The 27,808-nt window shown below is 41.8% G+C and overlaps 1 protein-coding gene across 3 annotated transcripts; it reads right to left on the bottom strand.

Annotated features, from left to right (window-relative positions):
• Positions 1 to 11,016: 11,016 nt before the first annotated feature.
• Positions 11,017 to 21,135, bottom strand: fgf8a (fibroblast growth factor 8a). Of its 3 annotated transcripts, XM_054796564.1 has the most exons (6): positions 20,963 to 21,135; positions 20,797 to 20,874; positions 20,679 to 20,715; positions 20,005 to 20,185; positions 16,388 to 16,494; positions 11,017 to 12,332 (listed from the first exon to the last, which is right to left on the bottom strand). In XM_054796564.1, the coding sequence occupies exons 2-6, from the start codon at positions 20,826 to 20,828 to the stop codon at positions 12,057 to 12,059; spliced, it is 633 nt and encodes a 210-aa protein (XP_054652539.1). In that variant the 5' UTR covers positions 20,829 to 20,874; positions 20,963 to 21,135; the 3' UTR covers positions 11,017 to 12,056. The 3 variants fall into 3 exon arrangements, with proteins under 3 accessions (XP_054652539.1, XP_054652537.1, XP_054652540.1); XM_054796562.1 differs by having other exon boundaries at positions 20,797 to 21,135; XM_054796565.1 differs by having other exon boundaries at positions 20,005 to 20,152; positions 20,797 to 21,135.
• Between the last annotated feature and the right edge of the window lie 6,673 nt (positions 21,136 to 27,808).

The following is a 27,808-nucleotide window of genomic DNA, read 5'->3' as shown; positions in this document are numbered from 1 at the left end:
GATATTTACTGTACATTTTTTAATTAAAAAAAAAAAAAACATTACTTGAATACCAAAATAGTTGTTGGTTAAAATCGATTAATCATCAATTCATTGATTAATTTTTGCAGCTCTCCAGAATTTGAAGACTTTGTAAATCTGAATGACGCCACAGACAGAAATCCCAGTTCAATGTTCCTCACTGGCGTGACAGAATAGGAAATAATTGGTATTGTCAATCTAAAACATTCAGTTCCTGTAATGCAATCAATGTGAAAACGATCAACACGTTATGATGGAGATCACAAAACCACAAACCAACATCAGTAATGAATGATTTCAGTCAGCTAAATTCCCTCACAAAATGAAAAATGTAAACTAGTACCAGGAGAGGGGTGCGGGGGTGTGGGGTAGGAATGGTTGTGAGTGAGTACGCCCTAAAACAGCAAAGGGTGTGTCACGGTCAAATGACTACCAAAAGTTGATTGACCTTCTGACATTTACTGAGGCGCCTAACCGTTTAGCATCAGTAGCATCAATTTGTGCTCATTCCCATCATGAGGGATCTCGGGTCTTCTTTTGCAATTGCAGCGCTTTGATCAGCTAAGCACAACTACACTTGATTGAAATATGCATATCATTTGTCTTGTCCCATGTCCCAAACACTGGGCCATCACAAAACATCATTTCTGCTTGGCTTCAGAGATGAAGCGCTCGGGACGAATGCCGGGACTGAAGGTGGACCTTTGGGGGTTGGGGTGTGGTGGGGGGGGCTTCCCTTTTGATCTTTTTAGGGCAACAAGAGGGGGAGTCGCTGCTGAGCTGGCAAACACATTTAGCCGGTAATTGTTCAGATCAGACTGACAATCAGTCTTGGAAATGCATGGACAAACAAAAGTTTACAGCTCCAATTGGAAAAGTCAACAGGTCTCCCATACATCAACAATGAAACTGTTGAGCTGAATCTCTACTTTGATCACTTGTTTGCCTTTCAATTATCCAGGCTGGACCGGCTTCTGGCTTTTCTTACCCTTCTTCTTCCCCCTGGGGGCTTGTATTTAATAGGCTGCCCGTCATTTTTAATATGCAGTGCTTGCAACGCTTGTCGGCATTTCACATAACCGCACGTTACAGCTGAACCAATTTGATAAGAAGTCACGTACACATATAGGACTGTCTGTCGATCTTATCATCAACGGCACACAGGATGCGACACTGCTGGATGCTATTTCAAGTGTTTTTGATGCAATCATAACATAATTGTGGTCTCACATAACTGCAACAGCATACAGTGTGTCATAATCTTTGCGGGTTTTACAGAAATACAAGTATAATGGCAATAGAAAAAGGAGTACTGTCAAGTTCTGGTGTGAATTCCCCACTACAGTAGAGGAAGATAGCCCCTCTCCATGAACTGTCCCCCTGGATTTCAGCGAGAGGCTATCCACACGGAAATGTTTTCAGGTCAAAACGGCAAAGTGTTTTGTCGTTTCAGCCTCTCATCCACACGGAAATGGCGTCCTGGGTGCCCTGAAACGGTATTTTTTGAAAACGGCTTCCAGAGTGGGAAAATCTGAAAACGCCGGCTCGTTGTTTCCGTACACACAAGCAACCCGCTGCTCATGTGACCATACATGAGCTTTGACGACAATACCTGAATATTTCCTGGCATTTCCCTGTCTTATACGCCCAAAATGACGCACATGTAATTCCACTTTGTTGTAAGTCCAGACAAAGCGTAAAGCGGAAGACGACGGTCTTATGCGCATGCGTCCTTTCTTCTTTGATGGTTTGGTGTGTCACGTGGTTCCGTCTGCGTGTCTTTTCACAGTGCCACACGTAGGTGTGCCTCGTGTATTACATCTTTTTCACTCAGCGTCCGTTCCGGATGCAACTGTTTACTAATGTGGGACAGTGTGGATGCAAATTTTTTTCAACCTGCCCAAAAAGAAGGAGCCTTCTGATGTGGGCAGGGCCTCAATGAACAGCCACAGGATGACATGTTTGTCTTCTATTTGACCTTCTTCATGATTGAATTTCAGTAGAAATTGTGTGTGAATGCCGAAACATCCTACATGTGTTGAAACGAGGGGTGCACGGTAATTATCGGGCCACTGTGAGGAATTAGGATGTCTTAGCGATATATCCGAAAACATTAAAAATAGCTCCGACAACCAGCCTGCCGTAACTTCCCCTGAGCTCACTCGTAAACAAACATGGCGTCGATGTGGGACTGTTTCAGAGGAAGACACTTCGCCGAATGCTCCAAATGCTCTGCAAGTATTCCGCCATGAGGAAAGCCACCCAAAACACCAGCATCGAGGCCCGGGGCTTGTTCCTATCGCCGCAAGTGTTTGAAAATTGCAAAACAGTTTGCCGAAGATGACCCGAGGGCTAAAGCGATTTGCGATTTCATCATGGAAATGATGCTGCGAGTTGACCATCTACCATCGCAGAAGATACCGGCTTTTGTCAGCTGGTAAACCCATGGAGCCATGGTGTGTACTTCTGAGCCGCCACTATTTTTTGTACATTTGTTATGCGTAGTAGTGATGTCATAATATTTGGTAAGTTTGTCAAATCCAACTGTGTTTGAGTCCTTCTTACCTCCAGGTGTGCACAAACTACAGTTAAAGGAAAATTGCATTTTTTTGCAATTTTGTCCATCATTCACAATGAAATGTCTTTGTAGCTCATTTCTGCATGTAATGGGACGCACCAATTCTGTCTACAAAGCCAGCTATTAAAACACCTCCAACAATGTTTTATTGTTTTACATCCATGCTGTAACCATGTAGCGACAGGCACATTCATGATAACATGTAATACTTACAGTATTTTGCCCTACTTTGGTCCTTTTAAGCTACTCCCTTCCTGAGTGCATTGATTTCACATCGCAACATAGAAGCGAACGCTAGCGTTGACGTTTCCAAACCAAATAACAAAAGCACAGCAGCAGTGGCGGCGGCTCCAACAAGTAGCGTTACCTTTCGGTACTGGCTTGACATGCTATGAGTGAGTGTCTGGTGAAGCTCGGCGCTAGCCAGCTGGTAGCTAGCCGGTGTGGTGGGGCGAGGTGTCCCTTTGCCAGTAGAGTAGTTCTTCGGCGTAACAATGTTAATAACAATAATATTAACGATGTCGCTGTAGCTTGGTTAATATGCAGGTTTTACCTGTTTTTATTAGGGTTGTCAAAAATAGAGAGTTAACGGTGATAACAAATTTATTTCATTGATTACGTTAAATGTTTTTAGCGTAATTAATGCATAGGCATCATGACAAGCCACACCTCTCTGTCATGACGGCAGATGGCGGCATTTTGTGGCTCCCCACAGAGTCTGCTGCTTTTTTATAACTTTATTCTGACCTGAACACATCAACAGCAGTGCAGTTCCAACACCATATATGCAACAAACAGTCTCTAGTCCACTTCCTCATCGTCACTCGACTACCGCGAGATGCCTTCATGGACACTCCGAACATTACAACAACGTCTTTATTTTGCGTATATGTGTGCTCCAAATAAACATAAAGACAAAGAAAAACAATAAGTGGATATCACTTATCACCCACTTTGCAACTCTTAATGCAGAAGTACAATTAGCTGCATTTAAGTATGCTCGGAAATCCCAGAAATTAAAGTCAAAACATTCGAATTCAACTTACGTTACGTGGTGTCTTTGAATGCAACGCCTCATTGCTCATAATGAGACGGTTAAAGTGTGATTCCAATGTTCCGCCATTAATAGAACTACTGTTAGGTGAATACTTGTAGATTTTCAGATGTGTGCTTTTAGCTTGATTACAATTTTCAGTTAATTATATAAAATAAAATTATATAAATATATTATCATTCTGTCCTGTCTTTTATCGTTCTTTCAATAAAATACAGTCAAAATTGGCATACTTCAGACATCATAAAAAAAAGTGCAGTTTTCTCTTAAACCCATCCAGCCATCCATTTCTATACCGCTTCTTCTCCTCCTCCTCGCAGGGGTATGCTGGAGCCTATCCCAGCTGACTTCGGGCGACAGGCGGGGTACACCCTGGACTGGAACCAGCCAATGGCAGGGCAAATATAGACAAACAAGCATTCACACTCACATTCATACCTATGGACAATTTAGAGTCTCCAATTAACCTAACATGCATGTTTTTGGAATGTGGGAGGAAACCGGAGTACCCGGAGAAAACCCACACACGCACGGGGAGAACATGCAAACTCCACACAGAAATGCCCAAGGGATAATCGAACCCAGGTCTTCCCAATCTCCAGGCTGTTACTGTGTTGGCCAGCATGCTAACCACTAGACCACCGTGCGGCCTCCCTCAAATCTAAATAACAAAAAATAATACATATAAAAAGTTCTCGGTATCAGTCTTGAGAAGCAGGAAGTTATCGGGATCGATATTGGCTTGAGAAATTTTTTTTTCCGCATCCCTAGTTCAAATCTATTCACCCGACTGAAGATGGAACCAGCAACCATCGGGTTGGGAGTCGAACACGCTACAACCTTAGCCATGTCGCCGTGCACAAAATTGACAAAATGTTACGTTTAATGTTAAATGCAAGATGAATTTGCACCAATAGGGGGCGACTTTGACATTTTCAATGGTAAAAATGTCACAGAAAATACAAGCTTACAGTAAATGTATGAAAAAAACGTCCTGCTAGCTAATGTATCCGGAAGCTGAACATTTTGAGGTTGGCAGGGTTTGAATCAGTTGAGTTTTTTAAAAACTGTGCATTTTTAGCAAAAGTAAATGCCTGGTTTTAGTAAATATTAGCCTTAGTGAGTAAATATTAGATTTACATTTCTGCAATGATGAAGTTAATATTGTGCTTTTACCATTTTACAGGATAACTTATCGCCCATAAATGCAGCTTTGAACAGCTTTTGACACGCATGACATGCACTGCAAAGAAACCCCAAAAAACCCTCCAACACAAAGAAAAGCAAGTTGTCAGTAATAATCAATGATTCTGATATTTCGAGAGATTTTCCATAGAAACCCCGACCTCCTTTCTGCAACCCAGCGGGTCAACAAAAGCTGTTTTCTGCCTGGGAAAATCCTCGTCTTGCTGAGTGTTTGACAGCACGTGCAAGTTGTTGGAGTTTGGAGCACGTCTTGTTGGCATTTGAAGCTGCTTAGTGGGGCAGGGTCACGTTCCCTGCTCACCCCTGCTATTCTACGGCCTCCGCAGGGGGGGTCGTGACAGGGGTTCAATTGCTCCCTAAGCAAATGAAAAAGGTAGCTTTGTTTGTTTATTCTTAAGGATGATGGTTGCGGCTCAATAAAATGGATGAAAGCCACCTTACCCCCCGTTTTTTTGCAGCGGAATTGCTCCACATTTGCATGGCAGCACTACTCACATAGAAGGTGTGATTTTTCCCACAAGCTGCCTCCATGGAGAGGCTGGACCACCACACATCCATTGACACACATCTATTGGCTCTGCAGGGCCAGCGAAACACTCCAGCATGAGAGATGTACTGTAATGCTTCATTGTCTTGTAAAACTACATCTATTGAAGTTAAGTTATCACAAGGCTGGACTTTCATTGTTCTGGTATCTGGCAGCCTCCATTGAGAAGAAAAGCCTCTGGTAATCCAATGTGGAAAGACTTAAGCAGATAAATGTCAAGTGTTGTCAAGAGCGTTTTATTCAATGCTGTGGGCGAGACACGCGTCCACGGGTCAACTCACCATTTCTTCTTGGCAGCCTTGATTGCTGAACTGTCACATTTTACGACACAAATATAAGAGCAAGCGAATGTTTGGGCTCGCTGCCTTGCCAACGCATTGCTTGCAATAGCAGCCACTTTCATTTCCATCAGTCACAATATAATTTTTTTTCATGGGACCCATAACTCCTGGCTGCACCCCTGCTACTGCCCCTATGATGTGAAAAAAGGACGCATAAAATCACCTTCATTTAGACAAAAATATTTTGACTTACTTTTCGAAGAGAACATATATGACTGGTGAGACGTGAGAGTACGTCGGTGGAACTTCCAGGTACATGGGAAAGCACTCGGCAAATCCGGTGTCTTCCACAGCTGAGAAAGGCTGCTCATCTTGTCCGATGAATTCCATTAGCTTAGCCTTATGACTGTCACACCCACGCCACATGGCTACATTAGCTGCCGTTTGACTGATGCTCACGCCGTGACCCTCCGAAACTCACCATACTCCGTCAAGTGTTTGCTCTTCAAATGCCGCATCAAAGTTTTTTAACGTGCTACCCCCAAAACATAGTTTCCGTGGCATGTGGCGGTCGTTCCGCCCGTCAAACATGATTGTTATTGTGGGAAAAGTGGGATGACCACGCCGCCGAAGACGTTAGGTAGGTCAAGACACTCCTCTGCACGAAAGGATCGCTGCGGGCTGCAATAGTGCTAGCCACGGATATCGGCTTTTGTGATCGGCGTTGAAAGGCACTTATTGGCATATGCCGATCTCGTGATTTTTCACAGAAATCGGCCGATGCTGATCGGCGGCTGATTGGCTGGAGCGCCCCTACTATGAAGCTTTAATGACTTTTGAAATCAAACTTTAAAAAACTGCTAGCCGGTAACGTTTATTGCGGTTGGTTGGTTCCTGACCCGACCGTGATGAGTGAATTTCTGCGAAGTAGGATTATTGATTTACACATTGAATATTTTTGGAGTTTGGAGCATAGAAAACCTGCTTACAACCTTTGAGATACGGTTATTATTACATTATTAGAGCCCTCTAGACATGAAATAACACCCCTATAGTCACCTTTACACTTGTATTACCCAATATAGTAGACATAATAACAGAAAATAAGCCATTTAAGACAAATAAGACTTGTGCTTGTGTGTGTTGCTGTAAATGTGTTCCAGTGTCAGGGGAGTTGAGTGTGTGGCGGACAGGAAGTGATGTCGGGGGTTCAGAGATGAGTTTTTTGCTTGGTGTGTGCAACAGCAGCTCATGTTAGGGGTTATTGTGCCTTTTGTGACATAATTCAAAGCTGCAATAAAAAAGTCTGGTGCTTGTGTGTCATCACAACCCCTTTGAACGCATGTTCTGAATGCCTGATATTTGTGTGTTATCTATTTTTGATAGCCGTGAAATTCACATGATCGTGACTTCTAATTATACATTTTATTGATATGATAAATGGATATTTCTCCATGTCGACTCCACCGTCACCTCAGTAGAACAGAATACAAGACAGGACTGATTGGCAAGCAGCCAACTTCCAATCATCTCTCCAGGGACTATTTGCTCTCCTGGCGGCAAACAAACACCATCTAAGGAGAAACTAACACACCATCCACAAATATCTCCATACGTGCTTTCTGCTTTGGACTGCTGGCATAAAGTCATCCATCATTAGCTTTAAAATGCAAACATTATTCGATTTGACTGTTTGATTGGATTTGGTCCATACAGCCACTCTGTGACAGACACACATGCTTTTCTGCATGGCTGTGGTTGGCCAATTGGTGTCAACTTTGGGGTGTAAAAAGGCAGAAGATGAAGGAATAACAGTGGAGATACAGAAGCAAAGCCTAAAAGCAAACATGGCTGGATCATCCCAACAACAGCAAAGTGCCCTGACACTGACATGCTCCTATCTACTCAAAAGGAAGGAGGGCCGATCTTCATGACTTCAAATGACCTTGTTATCCGTGTTGGGATCAGACTAAGAATACCTTCATTGTTAGCTTTCCCTGCTCAGGTTTCATCTGGGGTGATACCAAAGACAACACTGTTTCCTTTCTGTTCACTCAGGAGGTGCTAGTGCACAACAAAAAGCTCAGTCAGCTTGAGTTCAGTACATCAACTGACTGTGCATCTCAGCGCGCTTCATGCAAGATAGAAATGAAGGTCCAGATGACACTCTTCACCAGAGTTGTGCAGTGTCATGATAAAAAAGGAAAAAAGGTAAAATAATTAGATGATAAATTCATTTCGGGAGAAATTGCGTATGAATGCTGGCAATTCTGACGCCGAACTGCAATGTTGCACTCGCTGTCGAATCCCGCGGCCCAACCCTGAAATGCTACAGATAGCATGCAAACACCTTGCCCCGACGAGTTGATGCCAGACTGAAATGCTGTAGTTAGCATGCTAACTTTAGCATGTTAACAGCATGATAGCGCTAAGTGTCAATGAAAGATAATACCTGAAATAAATGGGTACAATGCTGACATACAAACGTTAGCATACTAACATGCTAACAATTAGCATGTTAACATTGAACAGCACTGTCTATGTAAGTTTATACATGTCAAAATAGCAAAAACGCTAACATGCTAATAGTTAGCATGCTAACACCTAACTTGAAAACGGTGTCTATATTGTTGAAAAAACAGAAAAGCTAACATGCAAACACCTAGCATGCTAGCGCTGCGAACATGCTAATGGTTAGCATGCTAGCTTGTTTGATTGGGTTGAACAGGGAGCCTGTTGATTAGATTGAGCGCTGCTGCCACCTAGCGAGAAGCCTGTGTATCATTCAAGCATATTCTGTATTTATGTAGGGATTGATAAGCGGTGCCAAATTTTAGATGGCCCACAAATATTAATATTTGTCCTGTCTGTATTACAAAGGCATTTGATTCCAGTTGTGTTTAACAGTTTCTGAAATTCCTACATTTCCTGATCAAATACATGGTAGAAACCTAAGATGAAGATGCTGCCAGCGTCTCTTCTTGGCTTGTCTACCACCTGAGTGCACTCAGTGAATGCGCTGAGTTGGACCACGGCGCCTGCCAGTTTCTTTTTATCAGCATGTTGTCAATATTATAAGGTGGCAGGAACATGTATCAAACACCACGGCACTCTACAGCCCGTGTAATGTCTTTAATGTAAGTGTGACATCATTATTCTTGCTAATCAGACAATAAAATACTTAGAAATGTCAGACGCCTGCAGTACTCGCTTCATCCTGAATGGGAGGGGGGGGAGAGCATGAGCTGGAAGGTCCTAGTCACTGCCGTCCTTCCATAGAGAGGAAAGGCCAGCGCTTTTTGTCTTGACCATCACCAGCTGGAGAGCAGCAAGCCAAATCCATGAAAGATATTTTTATGTTCTGCTGAATGAATGAATGAATTTGACTGCCAAGATGGAGGATTAAACAGTCATGGAAAAACATGATGAGACCACCCTTGTTTCTTCAGTTTATTGATCCATTTTAATGCCTGATACAACTAAAGGTACATTTCTTTGGACAACTATAGTGATGATAACAAATATAGCTCATAAGAGTTGAATTTAAGAGTTGATATCTAGCAACTTCCATGGTTTTCTTGATATTAACCAAAATCACCTAAGTTCTTACATGATTAGCTATAGCATTGTACTGCCAAAAAATTCAACTCTTATGAGCTATTTTTGTTGTCATTGTTATATTTGTCCAAACAAAGGTACCTTTAGTTGTACCAGGCATTAAAATGAACAAGCAACTGAAGAAACAAGGGTGGACTAATCCTTTTTTCCATGACTGTACATCCAAGCTCACCAGAAGGTGATCAAACTTTTACAACAAAGTATCAAAGCTTCCCCTGAAAAAGGATAGGATGCATGTACTTCATATAGAAATACAAGATAAGACCACAGATGTTTTTCGGTTAGAGTTAGGTTAAATTCCAAAATAGCCAGTGCCTCACCAGCCGTGAACCTCACCCCATGTTACTGCTCTCTACAGTCCAGTGAAAATACACATGGCAATTATTCAAGCATAACAATATGAAAAAATGGCTTAATGAAATTAAAATGTTTTTGTAGTATTGGACCACAGGATGCAGAGACTCAGGCAAAGTTCTAAAAAACACAGTTTTTAATGAACAGCTCCTGTACAGCGCAGTCTGGTTACAGTCGCCACACTGGGGGGCAAACAAGCGCAAGTTGCAGCGTGACGTCAAGCGAAATCAGAGCGAAACTGGTGCATGCGTTCATTCAAATTGTCATTTCAGAAAAGGTTCTTATTAAAAGAGATCATCATGAGGGAAAAAACAACCAAAAAATGCGGGCCGAAGGTGGCTGCAGAACCTGTCGTGATACTTACAATACTCACTCATGCACCAAGTCCAACACTGTCTTTCTTGGCTTTCAACACAAATGTTCATGAATTGTGTAAAAAAAAAAATGTACAAGGAAGATCATTTGAAATGTCAACTTCAGTGACATGGGGAACATCTTTTAAATCGAGTGTATGCGTCCACGCCATCACTTGTAGCTATTTTTGAACATCTCTGGCGTGTGTATTTGTCTCTAAACCGTCCAACATCTGTGCAGCCGGTGGCAACCGAGCAATGTTTGCTCCCGCCCTCAAGTGAAAACTGGAGGTGATGCAGACTGCCTCTAGGTGACGTGGTTGCAGCCCAGTAACACAAAAAGCAGGTACTCACAGTGCATAGGAACGAAAAACGACCGTGCTAGAAAATAAGCAACCACGAGGCACGGCGAAAGAACAAACCCAAAGCTACAAGTCAAGAATTGCTTGGCAAACGAGAATGGCAGGAAGACAAATCAGTGGGAGAATTAACCTCAATATAAGAAGAACCTGGAGGAGCATGAGAACATGGTCCTGCAGCAGCTGCTATGCTTTGAGGGTTTGAAGGTTGAGAGGTTTGGACCGCGTTGCTACTGGTGAAGAAGTCAATCAGTAAGAGCGATACACTTAGTTACAGTGCTGGCGTCTATCATCAATGAGGAACATATACACAGAGTGTATATACCAGTTGCCGCGCCCTAATGGAAACTGAAACTTGAGCTTGTGTGCCTGGAAAGTGAAAGTTAAGTTTGTGTGAAAGCGAGAGTTGGGGCTAAGAAGAAAATGTTGCGCAACTCTCATTCTGCTATGTGAGTGTGTGTACAGTATGTGTCCTGAAGGCCCCTATGAGAAGTGACCAGACTGACAATGCACTGAGCTCTTAGACCGTATAATGTCCACCAATATAAACAATATAAATCCATATCCTTGTATTTGGATTCGGGTGACTACAAAACAAGTTCAAACCCAACAAGTACCAAAAAAAGAGTTTATTATCAGTACTTTATTACACATTTAAATAAATATTCCATCCTTAAAATTATTTTACACATCAAATAAAAATATATTTATATATGTATAAAAAGAGACATAGTAGGGGTGACAAAGCATAAGAAGGGTGTGGTACCGTATGGCCACACTTTCTTCTTTCTTCGTACAACTGTACAGTCAGTGTGGAAAATGTAGCTGCCATGTCGCTCCAACACAAAGTTCTAGTTTACTACGGGTGTCCAAACCCTTCCAGTGGGGGTTGCATTCATAAAAATGAAAGGAAGGCGGGGGGCCACTTATACATTTTGTGCATTAAAGATGCTAAAAGCAATGCTATGTAGGTCAATCTATGTGAAACTATCTGAACACAACATCCACATCTTAGCTTTGTGTTATAGCTGACAAAGCTAATGAGTGTCATATCTCATCATATATTTCATTAATATTCAGTTCATTCCTTTTTGCAGTAAAAACCAAGCGGTGGGCTGAAAATGCTCCCCGGGTTGCACTTTGGACACCCCTGAGTTAAAGTATATTGTCCTCATGATTTGTAAATGAGAAATTTGCTTCAATCTGCCGAGTTGTACGTTGTCACCATGAGATGAAAATAAAGGAAAAAGAAATCCTGGCAGTGCGGTCAGTCAGAATCCTTCAGGGTCCGTCAGGGTCCTTTGCGTCCAAAAAAGAAAATCACTCTACTAACGTGTCATGAGTACAGTAAGTCAATGAATTATGTGCATCTAAAATAGAACTTTGCTTTTTTTACATGAGTCACGACTTTATCGTCTGCAGTACAAAAATAAATGTTTTTCATTTTTGTCTATTTACAGTTTTTTAATGAGAAAAAAAACTAAAACAGCAACTAGACATAAAGTTATACTATTGCTCTATAAGAGGCGCACAGGAGAGCATTGATTTGTAGAGGTTCCTCAGTACTCTGACCAGTATTACCAGTATTGTGTACGTTTAGTCCTTTGCTTGAAGGGGTAGTGAATGAAGTATTAGGAGTATTGTGTACGTTTAGTCCTTTGGTTGAAGGGGTAGTGAATGAAGTATTAGGAGTATTGTGTACGTTTAGTCCTTTGGTTGAAGGGGTAGTGAATGAAGTCAAACGGTCGCTGGTGGCTCGGATGCGCAGGTTGCTGACCCCTCGGCAGCCTCTTCATGAAATGAACCTCACGCTGGTGCTGTCGTGTCCTGGAGCCTTTGCGTGGGCGTCCTCGCCGTGTGAAGGCCATATACCAGCCCTCGTAGCGGGCGTTCCTCAGGGCCGTGTAGTTGTTCTCCAAAACGATCTCCGTGAAGATGCAGTCACGACCTTGTCCGTTTTTCTGGAAAAGAGACAAGAACACAAACACTTGAGTCCTGACTGTTGTATCGTTTGTACAAAAGTACAAATCACTGACTCACGGGCGTTCACTGATTCACGGGTGCATGACGAAGACTCAAGTTCCACTGACTCACACGTGCTTGACAAAGATTTACAAATCATGGACAAAGACTTGAGTTTAACTCGCTCATGAGTGCTCGAAAAAGGCTTGTGTTTCACTGACTCACGGGTGCTCGACGAAGACTCAAGTTTCACTGACTTACGGGTACTTGACAAAGACTCAAGTGTCACTCATTCACGGGTGCTAAATGAAGACTCGAGTTCCACTGGCTCATGGGTGCTCAACAAAGACTCCCAAATCATTGACTCACAGTTGCTTGACAAATACTTACATTTAACTGACTCAAGGGTGCTCAACAAAGACTCGAAGTTCACTGACTTACAGGTGCTCGATGAAGACTCATATTTCACTGACTGACGGGTACTCGACAAAGACTTGAGTGTCACTGATTCATGGGTGCTCGACGGAGACTTGAGCTTCACTGACTCATGAGTGCTCAACAAATACATGAGTGTCATTGATTCAAGAGTGTTCAACGAAGACTCGAGTTTAACTGATTCATGGATCCTCGGTGAAGACTCGAGTTTCACAGACTGACAGGTGTTCCATTAAACCTCAAGGTTGACTGACTCGTGGGTGCTCAAGGAATACTTGAGTGTCATTGATTCACGGGTGCTCAACGAACACTCAAGTTTCACTGACTCATGGGTGCTCAACAAAGACTTGCGTTACACAAATTCACGGGTACTCGAGGAAGACTCGAGTTTCACAGACTCGCGGTTGTTCAATAAAACCTCAAGGTTCACTGACTCATGGGTGCTCAACGAATACTCGAGTGTCATTAATTCATGGGTGCTCGACGAAGACTTGAGTTTCACTGACTTATGGGTGGCCAATAAAACCTCAGTACTCACTGACTCATGGGTGCTCAACAAATACTTGAGTGTCATTGATTCACGGGTGTTCAACAAGGACTCAAGTCTCAGTGATTCACGGATATTCAACAAAGACTCGAGTTTCACTGACTCATGGGTGTTTGATAAAACCTCAAGGTTGACTGACTCATGGGTGCTCAACGAATACTCGAGTGTCATTGATTCACGGGTGCTCGATGAAGACTTGAGTGTCACTGACTTATGGGTGGCCGATGAAGACTCAAGTTTCACTGAGTCACGGGTGCTCAACAAATACTTGAGTTTCACAGACTCAAGGGTGTTCAATAAAACCTGAAGGTTCACTGACTCATGGGTGCTCAACGAATGCTCAAGTTTCACTGAGTCACGTGTGCTCAACAAAGGCTTGTGTTTCACGGATCCACGGTTGTTCGATAAAACCTTGACGTTCACTGACTCACAGGTGCTCAACAAAGACTTTAGAGTTGAACTGACTCGTGCATGCGCAACAAGTCAGTGAAACGCAAACACAAGACTTCGTCGAGCACCCGTGACTACGTGAAAGTCGAGTTTCACAAACTCACGTAACCGCAAGAATGTCAGCTAAAAGCTCAACCAAGAAAAACGGAAGACAATTCCAATGTAGAAATCATGTTGGGGAGCAGCGTTATGAATAATTTCATCAAACAAAACACTAATGTAACAAACTTAGCAGCGTTTGGAAGCTAACCCTTAGCCCTTCCAACGCTACAAGTATCATTCATCTACCACTAAAGTCACTGAACAAGCATCTTCATTTACTCTTATCCAGTCGAACAGATACGTGTACATATTCACATCTACAAAAAGCATCAAATGCTTTGCTTTCATACCAACATCATCCATGGACACCTTGTACGACTTTGTACAATGCACACTACAACGTCATTGCTTTTCTCTTTTTCTAGCACGCTTTAAGAGGTTAAACAAATGTAAATACAAGACAGTTTTGAGGTAAAGGTGACAAAACGACCCTCTTGAAATGGTTTCATACTTCTTCTTCTTCTTCTTAATTATTATTATGATTCCAGGTATGCTAATGTTCATCATGACAGGATGCATGAAAAACATCCATTTTCTCTATGGCTTGAGTATAGAGGGTATAAATACTGTATATATACTTGACTTCCGGTGAGAGGTGGGGTGCGCCCTGGATTGGTCGCCAGCCAATCACAGGCACATACAGTACAGACAAACAACCATCCACACCTATATGGACAATTTAGAGTTTTAATTAACCTAAAATGTTTTTGAAAGGTGGGAGTCAAGGGAGAACATGCAAACTCCAATGGAGATACGCTGACTGTGTGGCCGACATGTTCACCACTCGGCCACAGGCCATCAAAGTGCAAATACTGTAAGACGCACAGGCCGTTGGCCATTTTGTTTTTGAAACCATTTATAGTTTCTCTTTGCCTTCTGCCTCATGTTAAATTTTGTCTATCATGGGGCTGCAACTAACGTCTATTTTCACAGTCAATTAATCGGAAGATTTTCCAATTAATGGAGTAATCGGTTAGACCCGAGACATACCAAACCAATATGAACCAAACACAGTTAGTGCTTTGGCCCGCAGCATATCAGAAAAGAGGCACAAATGTCCTCACTGTTGTCCAAAGTCAAAACTGATGTGTGTGTGAATAAAACACAAAGGTAATCGGTCTGCTTTCATGGATGACTTAGGAAATTAAAAAATATTCACATCAGGACATGTCTTGCTTGTGCCGTGGATGACTTTCCTGGTCAAACAGGAGAGTTAAAAATAGTCAAAATGCAACCTTGTGACTTTCTATCATTACACACACACACACACACACACACACACACACACACACACAAGCTGTAAGTGTGACGGGGCAGATGGTATACGAGGCAGGGTGCTAGCAGTGTGGCAAGAGAGGCTGCTCGGCAGTATTCTTACGAGTCAAACAGCAAGCCTGTATACCTGTACACAGTACATCATTTGTACTCACTGTCGCTTATCATTATTATTGATTTGATTTATTATTTCATTTGGTGGCACAGTTTACCCGTGACACTCATGAAAACAAGCGGTATGGAAAATGGATGGACGGATGTGGATAAATAAACAAAATATCAATGAAGGTGTACATGGACGATGTTGGGATCAAAGTAAAGTTTGTGATGGTTGCTGTAGTTGTGAAAATCACGTCGAGTGTCTTCACGAGTGGATACGAGTAAATGATGGTGGTGATGGTGGAGGAATGATGCTTGTGCCAATGGAAGGGCGACGTGTTAGCTTTCAAATGCTGCTAGTTTTGTTACATTACTGTTTTGTTTTAAAAACTTACTTGCAACAAATGCTTGTCTTCGACATTTAGGTTTTTATGCTAAATAATTCATGGTGTTGTATTTGTCAATAATTTTTTTTTTATGTAAAACAAAATCTTTTTTGTATTGTGAGCTGTCACAAAAGCAAAAAATATCTGTGCCAACGTGAAAGTTATGTTTGAAATGTATCTTTTCACATAAAGCTGGTTTTCTCCCTTTTGTAGTTGGGAACTGATATTTTCCTGAAACTTCCCTATGTTCTACTGCTGATCACTAAAGAACGGAAAAAGGTAGAAACAAACTTTTGTTTTCTGATGAAAGACGGGAGTCTAGTCTTTCTTTTGGTCGGTTCCATGTTTATATAGCCATAGTCTGTGTGCCTTGAAAGATCAGTCAAACTCGTCTAAAATGGCCCATACTGAATGGGTTGTCTTTTGAAAAATGTCCGGGACTGAATGAGTTAATGTGAGGTAATGGAATATTACTGAGACCTAGAGACAAGAATACTACATGTGACTTGACTTTCAATATTTTTCTACTAATAATAGGCCATAGTTAACAGCAACCATTAATTCATTTGTTGAAAACCCACGACAGAGTGAGGGAGAGATGTTCGAGCCGCAAAGTGGCGAGGGATGACTGCATTGTACATTATTTATCGTATGTTGCATATTGATACAAGCACCGGGGTCCGGCCCTTTGACAAGGATAACGTGACTGACACGAGCTGTGACTGTGGAGCACAGACAGGAGAAGTGTAGGACTTGTCACCTTTCCAATGAGCTTGCCTCTCTTGTTCATGCAGATGTAGAGACCCGTCTCAGCTCCTTTGATACGCACTCGGCTTCCAAACGTGTCCGTTTCCACAATGAGTTTGGCTGAAGAAGAAGAAGAAGAAGAAGGAAATGTTGCTGTTAGCATAGAGCGATGATTTGAAATGTCCATCCTCTGCAGGGAGGCTTCAGGAGGCCTTTGTCAAGGGGCCCAAAATTTGGTGCTGCGCCCCCCGATCCTCTGACCTGCGTGACTTAACAGGACATGTTACGTCTTCATGGACACCACGTCCAGCATTGTGCCCAATGTCCACACACACTACACAAGAACCTGTACAATCTTTCCGAGGATGTTCTTGGCAAACGACATACAGCGGTGTGAAAATGTTTCATTTCATCAAACAAATGTAAATATTAGTCAATGACAACACAACTGAACACAAAATGCAGTTTTTAAATGAAACTTTTTATTTTAAGAGAGAAAAAAAATCCAAACCTACATGGATGGCCCTGTGTGACAAAGTGATTGCCCCCCTGGTAAAACATAACATAACTGAGATGAATTGGGATCTATCAGTTTGGAAAAGGTTATAAATCTATTTCTAAAACTTTGGGACTCCAGCCAACCACAGTGAGAGCACAAATGGCAAAAACATGGAGCAGTGGTGAACCTTCCCTGGAGTGGCCGGCCGACCAAAATGACCCCAAGAGCGCAGTGACAACTCATCCAAGAGGTCACAAAAGACCCCACAACAACATCCAAAGAACTGCAGGCCTCACTTGCCTCAGTTAAGGTCAGTGTTCATGACTCCACCATAAGAAAGACACTAGACAAAAACGGCCTGCATGGCAGAGTTCCAAGACCAAAACCACTGCTGAACAAAAAGAACATTAAGGCTCGTCTCCAGTTTGCCCGAAAACATCTTGATGAGGATGATGATGAAAAAAAAATCTACTTTAGAGCCGACATTCATCTAAACACCAATTCAAACCTTCATGTTAACTTTCCCATTCCACTTCAATTTTGAATGTGTCCACCAGATGGTGCTGCTTGTTCCTAATCAAAGCATGCAGCAACATTTCCCGTAAGTGTACACAAATGTTGCATGTGGGTAAAGTTGTATGTTATAAAAACATATTTCCTACTGTTACTTTGTTGTGTAAACATATGGACCTATCTTACTATAGGCAGAAGTAGTTTTACTCATTTAAAAAAAACAACAACATCTTTTTACTGAGTTTTTGGGAAGCTGACATTTCTTGCCCCGAGCACCACAAGTGTGAGTTCATGGTTTCAAATCTGGCACAGTAGAAAACAAATCATCACACGTTGCTCCTTCCAGTAATAGTAATAAGCAAATACTGTATTGAAATGTATTTGATCTACATGCTGTTCATGCTTCTCCAATGCTGGCGTTATGCAAGAGCAAACAGGCCTTTAAAGGGGTTAAAAAGATGAACATATTGGGAATATTTGATGTATTTCAGACTGCAGTAGTTTGAAACGGCTGTCTTGTTTAGAGTGTAAAAATATGAGTGTAAGATATTTAAAAAAAAATACATTTATATATATATTTTTCAAAACAAAAAGATATTTTTAAAACATGAAACATGCATCTATCATATTTAAAAATTGCATATTTTTAAAACAAAAATATTTGTCCAAATTAAAAATATGAATAGATCATATATTTTGAATAAATGAGGTTAAAATGGAATTATGAATATATCATATGTTTAAACCATTTCTAATATAAAAAAATACAAATATATAATAATGAATGTAAAAGCTAAAAAACACAAACATGTTTATCTGCTTATATTCATGTTGCTGCTTCTAGCGATACTACTAAGCTAATACTCGCTGACTTGTTATTTTATAGACATGCTTTTTGTGTTTTTTCAACGGTGGCGTTATGTAAGAGCAAAAAGGCCTTTAAAGGATTAAAAAGATGAAAATGACGTATGTATTCTACCGTATATATTTCAGACTGTAGCAGTTTGAAAAGACTGCCTTGTTTAAAATGTAAAAATATGAATATGTCATATTTTTTTTAAAAGAATAATAAAGACATATATATATTTAAAATCACATATACTGTATGACTGTATCGTTTAAAAAAAATAAAGAAAAAGATATTTCAGAAAATAAAAATAATGACTATATTACACCCTTGCGGCAGTTTTTGCGAAGCTGACATTTTGTGCCTTGAGGCTGAAAAGTGTGAGATGAGGTTAGATTAGAGCCTCGGACCATTTCCGTTAATATGATGTCTTTATCCTTTGTTCCTAGCAAGGGTCAAGTGTTTGACATACTCTTGCAAACTCAAACGAGTATAAGTTCAACTAAAAATGGCAGACATATGTAGAATTATCATAATGATCTGCTCAACATCGCAATGAACTTTAATGCGTCTTCCAGACATGCTGGATCTCTGGAGGGACGTCCAGACGTGATCAAAAGGACGCACAGCCAACAGGACACATCTTCTATAGCTTCTTAAAAGTGCACCAGTCAAAAGCACCCTCACGGTATTTACACAGTATCTCCTGACACACGCTAACTTCAGGGCTGCAACTCACGATTTTCTGAGTCGATTCATCTGGAGCTTGTTGTTTCCATGAATCGAGTCATCGGTTAGGCCCGAGACGGACCAAATCGATAAGAACCAAACACAAACAGGCAGCGGTTTGGTCCGCAAGAAAAGAGGCAAAAACGTCCATCACGAATCCCAAAGTATCCGTCGATTCATTGGATAATCGATTAATCATCGATTCAGTGATTAGTTGTTGCAGCTCTGGGGAGCCTCCAAGAGGGACGTGACAGTAAAGTACGATTTTTCTTGCAGGTAGACTCGTTTTGGGTGAATATTAAAGTAAACATGAACGTCCAGGCCACCACATAAAATGAAATGTAAGGACGTGATGAAGCAAAACTATTAGGAATATTATCAAGCACACACACACACACACACACACACACACACACACACACACACACACACACACAGGAGTGGTTATAGCGTGTTGTGTCCAAATATCAACTAAAGAACGGTGGCAAATATCAACGTTTGTGTTTTAAAATAGCACTGCTGGCCGCTTTTGCGTTTAACTTCTCACACCAATTGAAAAGAAAGCTCACTGGAAAGGATATACTTTCACTTGGGGCCGATGGAGGGACGGATGCTGAAAAATATACCGACTATTTTGGCATTTTAAATTTTGCAAACAGGCTCAAAATTAGACATTTTGATATATTTAAAGATAAAAAAACACAACTGCATGCCGGCTTACGAAACACATTCCGATTATTATGATGAATGACATTCATTTTAACATTTCAACTTGTCTTTTTTTTTTTTTTTAATTGTGCTCGTTTTTTCCAACATTGTCTGTTGTTTTCTTGTTGCTGCATTTTTAGAAGTAAGCCACGGGCAACAAATGCCCCCCGGGCCGCACCTTGGACACCTGTGCTGTAGCGACTGGGCAGGGATTGAAGGATTTCTGTGTATTCTGTGCATATGTTAGATGATGCAGAAACGGAGGGTGAACTAGAGTCAGGTGATCTTTAGTCGTATAGTAGTTTTGCTAGTAGTAGTGGTGAGTGTGTGTTACCGTGCACATCTCCATCGTCTGCCATGGCGTTGATCTTGCTGTTGGGGAGGATTTGCACGTGTTTCCCGCTGGTTCTGCTGTAGAGTTGGTAGATTCGGATCAGCCTGCGGCTCACTCGGTCCGTCACTTTGCTCTGCTCGCTTACGTGCTGCGTGAAATTAGGCGGGGACTGATTGGTTACCTGTCAGAAATTAGATGTCATCACAATCAGCATACGCACATTATTGGATTTTTTTTTTCTGGAGGGGGTTGTGGGGGGCGCGTTATTTTACAGACAAATACCGTGACTGCACTCGTTAATGTCCATTTCGTTCCTCGCTGTGTATTTTTACACGGCAGTATATTTATTTTACAGGCTATAGTGGATAAAAAACATCCACTATTTTTTTTAATGTATGCAGGCACATAACAATTATATTAACGTGTTCCTAAATGAATATGTCCGATTATCAAGCTTGATTTGATATGATATAAATATTTGTTATAATTTGCGTGCCTGTTTAAAGTACTTAAGAGTGCGCCTTTTCGTTTTGAAGGATTTAAAAATAATAATTTCTGTTTGGTCTTTTCGAAAACAGCGAGACTCAAACACTCAAAACTCCCTGAACGAGGCTCTCAAAGCAGAGGCCTTCACCGCCTGATCACCGTTATCGATCACTCAACGTGATGCTTACCTGAGCGTAGTAGAAGAAGGCCAACAAGTGCAGAAACCTGGAAAGCGGGAGAGAAAACCGGTCACTTCAGAAAGGAAATCTCGCTGTAGATATAGTGCAAGTAGAGGAGGAGACTCACAAGCAGCTAGATCTACAAGTGATGGCTCTCATGCTGGAGGGAGTCTTTCAAATCAAAGCAAAAGTTCCACAAGTTCTCCTTGCAAATTCAAGTCCAAAAGATGACAGAAATCCGACTCAGTTTGCAAAAAAAAAAACAAAAATCATCAATCAAGTTCATCAATCACTTCTACTTGATCAGTTCATTCTGGGAGGGGAGGGGGGAAAGTGCCGAATCAGCGCGTGGAAAGGATGCAAAATGCATGAAAAAGAAAATCTTTGTAGTCCTGACTTGCTGGGCACCGGAGATGTTCCTCCATGCGGACCGGCAGACCTTCTGAGAGCTTGTGGCCTCTCCCGACTCTGCTGTCAAGCTGCTGTTGGCGCGATGCGTTTCAAATGGAAAAGCAATCGGCAAAGAACAAGCCCCCTTGCCCCCCCACCCCACCCTCCCCGCACAACAAAAGCGGACATCTCCACACCCTCACGGGCGCGCGCACGCACACACCCCACCCCCACCCCACGCGTCTATGTAAACATATGTATATACAGTATATATATAAATATATATAAATATGTTACCTAAGAAGATGCGTTTTAGGACAACACGTAATATTTCGCAAACTTGCGGCATCAAGTCAAATAAGGACGCGCGCGAGGTCGCCGTGACGCGCACTTTGCGCGTTCCTGCGGCGTGGATGCTGAGCTTTGTGTATTGACTCAGCAAAGTGTGAGACTTTGTAAAAGGATTACAGACGATTAAATACTCCTCCTTCATTTGTTACTACACTAAACACACAATGTGCGCACTTTTCATCCGCTTACGGAGCAAAAACTGCATTCAGCGTGAGCGCATTTAGTGGTCCTGTTTGAGGTCAAAGAGCAATCAATCAATGAGCATTAATTAAGGCGCTAATGAACACTTTGTCAGTATCGGTGTCTACTAACGCGCTGAAACTCCGCAACTCTGATAAATAAACATCATTCAAGTCTCATTCAATCAGAGCCACCCTGCTCTGTATGACATGGAAAAGGGCGTGGCTCGGCACGTCTTCACGAGAGCAACACACAACGTCAACGAAAGAACACGCGCGTGTAGAAATGATTGTATTTTAAAAAAATTCTATTTCATTTATTTGGATGTTTCCGGTTTCACCGTCGGTGTGCCATGCAGGCTTTGACCACCAGTGGGCGCTCATCAAAAGATCCATTAAAAGTGCATTCATACCATGATCGGTCAAGAGAATGCACTTACTTTGCATAATATTGCAACTTTACTTTCATAATATTTCAATTTTGTATTCTGGCATAATTCCAAAAATAATTCCTTTTTCCTAATATTCCAACTTTGTTATTGTAAATTTACAACCTTGCTCAACTATTAGACTTTCTGTAATTCTTTGCTGTAATTAAATTCCATTATTTCCTGTGAAGTATTGGCTCAGTAGGACTTCATTCTCATCAAATTAAAACCTTCCTCATAGTGCAGTTTTCCTCTCCTAAGCGGCCTTGTACGACTTTGTCCTACCTATGCACCCACTTCATTTTTGTAAAATTGCAACTTCATATTAAAAGTAATAGTATGACTTTTTTTTCATAAAATTACAACTTAAAAAAAAAGTAACACTACAACTTTATTCTGGTAAAAGTAAACCTTTTGTAGATAATATTAGGGTACTGTATTACTATATAAACACCTAGTGTATATTATTAAATTCCCGCAAAATTTAACTTATAACTCTTTTCCTAATAGTAAGACTTCATTTTCGTAAAATGATGCCTCTTTGTAATCGTGCAACTTTTTTACCGTGAGAATACATTTTTTGTTCATTAATTATTATTGTATTTTATATTTATATACTTATTTTATTACACATCTATAATTATTATATATTAGTCATAATTATTATACTTATCATTTGATGTTTATAGTTATAATATAATAATTTAATAATAAATAACAGTATGATACAATACTGTTATAAATAACAAGATAATACATATGAATATAATAAATAATAAAACATATATGTTAAAAAAAAGATAAATAATAATATTATTATCCATCCATCCATTTTCTATACCGCTTCTCCTCTTTAGGGTCGCGGGGGTATGCTGGAGCCTATCCCAGCTGACTTCGGGCGACAGGCGGGGTACACCCTGGACTGGTCGCCAGCCAATCGCAGGGCACATTTACATATAGATAAAAATAGACAAACAACCATTCACAATCACATTCATACCTATGGACAATTTAGAGTCTCCAATTAACCTAACGTGCATGTTTTTGGAATGTGGGAGGAAACCGGAGTACCCGGAGAAAACCCACACACACACGGGGAGAACATGCAAACTCCACACAGAGATGCCCAAGGAAGAATGGAACCCAGGTCTTCCCGGTCTCCAGACTGTGACTGTGTGGCCAACATGCTAACCACTAGACCACCGTGCAGCCCTAATATTATTATAATACCATTATTCATAATAATATAACATGCATTTATATTCCATATTTAGTATATATTTTATATTGTATTATATATATTTTATATCAGTGGAACCTTAGCGTATTCTTTAGTAAAATTTTGCCTCGGTTTGTGTGCATTCTCCGGTTAGCCTCTGATATAGTGTGCGTATTGCCGTGTTATTATGCACGACCATCTGTAATCTTAATTTATATATTTTTTTTCTTATCCGAAAACGTCCTTCCTTGTTAGCATCCTATTAACTAGCAAACAAAATGGCAACGGAAACCGGAGGTTACGTCGCCCGTGTCACAAGTGGGAGTAGCCACTTGTAAAAGGGGCGGACCCAACGCAGGGAAACAGACCAAAAATAGATACAAAAGGTATTTAATAACACAAAGTGTCCCAAGCGGGGTAAAGTACAACACAAGCAAAAGTCACAAACCAAAAGTAGAAACACAAAACGCTGCCAGCAGAAGGCTGACAGGAAATAACTAGAATACAACTGAGAAACACTACAGGCAAACCTGAGCTGGAACAACAACTAGTGTAGCAGGAAATAGTGCAGAGCAGAGGGTACGAGGGTGAGCCAGAAAGCGGGGAACAGGTAAGGAGCCGGACGAAGCGGTACAGGTAGCAAGGAGTAATTACGAGACAAAATACGTTTTTATAGTTTTGGAGTTAGAGTTACATGCATAAAGCAAGTCTAAACCACGACTGAAAGGGCTAAATGAACATTTAAGGTTACTTTTACCATCACTGTAGACTCTCGCTCCCAAAGATACCATGTGGCGGCGAGACACCACACAGACACCATCTTCCTGTTTTGCCATGAGTTATTTCTTGAGTTCAAGAATGTTTATCACCTTCTCTATCAAAATGCTGGCAGTTGCAACTTTCTTTGGCTCCATTTTGGATTACAGTATTGAGGTGGGAATCACAACACAACCCTCATGTCAAACAGGAAGGTGTTGGCGGGAGATCGGGCCGCCACATCGTGTCTTTGATGACAGTCAAGAATGACGTCTTCAGTGACGGTAAACATAACCTTAAATGTTCATTTATCCCTTTCCTTCATCATTTAGAGGCATTTTGAATTGTTTTCTGCATGTCAAACTATATTTGTAAAACTATAAAAGCATGTTTTGTGTTAACATTTTTGGCTTTCCGGAAGGGATTAATTGGATTTACATTATTTCTTTTGAGAAAATTTGTTTTTTAAATTGTTAGCGTCCGTTTTGGTTAGAGTCAGACCGTCTGGAACAAATTAACGACGCTCCCCAAAGTTCCACTTGAATTATTAATTTCGTCAATTACGTAATATTACAAGTTTATTCTTCTAAGATTACAACAGTTTTTAAAATTGTAACACAATTTTTCTTCCATATCTTTTCTTTTAATACTACAACTTCTATCTATCCATCTTCTTCCGCTTATACGAGGTCGGGTCGCGGGGGCAGCAGCCTTAGCAGGGAAGCCCAGACTTCCCTCTCCCCAGCTACTTCGTCCAGCTCCTCCCGGCGGATCCGAGGAATTCTCAGGCCAGTTGAGAGACATACAGTAGTGCTGCAAAGGGCAGCCCTGGCGGAGTCCAATCCTCAGTGGAAACGGGTCCGACCTATTACTGGCAATGCGAACTGAACTCTGACACCGGTCATACAGGGAACGAACCGCCTGAATTAAGTGGTCCAGTATCTCATATTCCCGGAGTACTCCCCACAGAATTCCTCGAGGAACACGGTCGAATGCCTTCTCCAAGTCCACAAAACACAGGTACACTGGTTGGGCAAACTCTCAGGCACCCTCAAGGACCCTGCCGAGAGTGTAGAGCTGGTCCACAGTTCCACGACCACGACAAAAAACGCACTGCTCCTCCTGAATTTGAGATTGAACTATCCGGCAGATCCTCCTCTCCAGAACCCATGAATAAACCTTACCAAGAAGGCTGAGAAGAGTGATCCCACGATAATTGGAACACACCCTCCGGTCCCCCTTCTTAAAAAGGGGGACCACCACCCCGGTCTGCCAATCCAGAGGCATCAACCCCGAAGTCCACGCGACGCGGCAGAGTAGCGTCAACCAAGACACGCCCACAGCATCAAAGGGCCTTAAGGAACTCTGTCCGGAGCTCATCCATCCCCGGGGCCCTGCCACAGAAGAGTTTCGTAACCACCTCGGAAACCTCAGCCCCAGAGATCGGAGAGCCCACCGCGGAGTCCCCAGGCACTGCTTCCTCATTGGAAGACGTGTCGGTGGGTTTGAGGAGGTCTTCGAAGTATTCCTTCCACCGGTCCACAACATCTCAAGTCATGCACCATGCACTGCGTCCCCCTCCTGGGATGGCGGATGGTGGTCCAGAATCTCTTCGAAGCCGTCCGAAGGTCGTTCTCTATGGCTTCTCCAAACTCCTCCCATGTCCAAGATTTTGCCTTAGTGACCGCCAGAGTCGCAGATCGCTTGCCTTGCCGGTAACCGTCAGCTGCCTTCGGAGTCCCAAGGGCCAAAAAGGCCCGATAGGACTCTTTCTTCAGCTTGACAAAACTCCTTGGCACAAAAGTCCAATAACTAAACACCACTAGGGTACAGATCAGGGGTCCCATTCCTCCCAATCACACCTCTCCAGGTCTCACTGTCGCTGCCAACGTGAGTGTTGAAGTCCCCATTCCAAAAAGGCCGGGTATTCTGAACTAATGTTTGCCACGTAAGCACAAACAACATTCAGGACTCGTCCCCCCCACCCGACACTACCCTCTCGTTCACCGGGTTAAACCCCAACGTACAAGCCCTGAGCCACGGGGCAACAAGAATTGCCACCCCTGCCCGTTGCCTCTCACTGCTGTCAACGCCAGAGTGGAATAAAGACCAACCCCTATCAAGAGGACTGGTTCCAGAGCACTTGCTGTGCGTTGAAGTGAGTCCGACTATATCTAGCCGGAACTTCTCCACCTTATGCACCAGATCGGCTCCTTGCCCACCAGAGAGGTGACATTTGCATGTGCCAAGAGCTAGCTTCTGCAACCGAGGATCGGACCGCCAAGGCTCCCGCCTTCGGCCGCCGCCCAGCTCACTCTGCACCTGACCCCTTTGGCCCCTCCCACGAGTGGTGAGTTCATGGGAGGACGGACCCATGTTACCTCTTTCATGGAGGACGACGTGGAGGAGTAAAGTATGACGACAGGAGCAATATATGTTAACAAGAATACAAAAACCCTACTGCCGAATGACAAAGAGGCACGATCAGAGGTTTGAAATACGTGTGAGTCACTTAATAATTTCTTGTGTCCAACCTAGTAGGCTGATCATTCAAATTCAACCGAAATTTGAACTTTGAGTGTGTTTAAACAAGAGAGAAATGTGAGAAATGTGTATAAAGTGGATGGTGAGGGTTTCTACAGCCTTAAAACGTATACAATAATTGTAAAAAATTAAGTTGGCTACTTTGCGGATTTCACTTATTGAGGTTTACTTTGGGAACCTATCCCCTGCGATAAACAAAGAGAACACTGTAGGCTATTTTATGATATTTGATCGAATAAAATGTGGAGTATTTTGCTATACAGTGGAACCTCTGTAAGTGTACACCTCGGTTAGTGTGTTTTTTTTGTTTATATCACAAATTTATGAAAAATGTTGACTTGGTTTGCGTACATTTCCCATTTCGTGTACAATATGAGGCATATCTCATCGTGTTATTAACTCATTCAATACCAAAGACGCAGTTATACGTCTTTATCGTCCCAAACGCCAAACACCAACAACGTATTTATACGTCTTTTACATTTTTGTTGCGCGAGAGGCAAAAAGAGGTGATGACGCAACTCTCCACTAATGCATTTCACTTCAGAGCAATTTTAAACCACAAAAACGTCAGAAGTTTATTTGATAAGAGCTCACCAGGGATCATGTGAATGGAAAAATTACACAGGACAGGAAGGAGGAAGTGAGAATCGTGGAGGAGTGTAGTGTGCAGAAGGTTACGCACTGTAGGGAAATTTTAACGCATGCACACACATGCACACACATAGTTCAGTTGCAAATGTGTAAATTGTAAATAGTTCATGGTGTTATATTTGTAAATAAATTGTTAGTTTTAATGTAAAACAACTAGTGATGCCCGATATTGGCTTTTTTCCCAGTATTCGATATGCCGATATTGTCCAACTCTCAATTTCCGATTCCAATATCAACTGATACCGATACCAACTGTGTAACATCACATATCGTCTGTCATGGAATTAACACATACTGTATCTGTTGTGAATCTAATGGATACAGTATCAGCAATTAGCTTCTCGACGTGGCTGTAAACAACATCTGGCGTATGCAAACTACCCTGTCTGCCTGCCGCTATTTCCACGTTTTTTTTTAAACATTCCCGCTACCCCACAGACATATGAATGAATGAACTGTGCATGGGAATACAGTGTTTTCCTCAACGTCGGCAAATTACCCTCTCAAAACGATGTTCTAATGGCCAAGTCATGCAGTCTATGGGCCAAATACTATCAAAGGTAATTGTTAAGTCTTACCTGTGAAATGTTATTCCCTGGGATTTGGTTTGCAGCAAAT

This window comes from Dunckerocampus dactyliophorus, chromosome 13 (genome assembly GCF_027744805.1).
Source record: "Dunckerocampus dactyliophorus isolate RoL2022-P2 chromosome 13, RoL_Ddac_1.1, whole genome shotgun sequence".
Taxonomy (NCBI): Eukaryota; Metazoa; Chordata; class Actinopteri; order Syngnathiformes; family Syngnathidae; genus Dunckerocampus; species Dunckerocampus dactyliophorus.
This window is presented reverse-complemented; position numbering and strand designations above follow the sequence as displayed.

What these genes read in the sequence shown, in the direction of transcription:
- fgf8a (XM_054796562.1), bottom strand. Translation starts at nt 20,828, where the DNA reads ATGAGAGCCATCACTTGTAGATCTAGCTGCTT. An exon ending in CCTTCTTCTACTACGCTCAG is followed by an intron (nt 20,186 to 20,678) that starts GTAAGCATCACG and finishes AATTTCTGACAG; the next exon opens with GTAACCAATCAGTCCCCGCC. An exon ending in GAGGCAAGCTCATTGGAAAG is followed by an intron (nt 12,333 to 16,387) that starts GTGACAAGTCCT and finishes TCTCTTTTCCAG; the next exon opens with AAAAACGGACAAGGTCGTGA.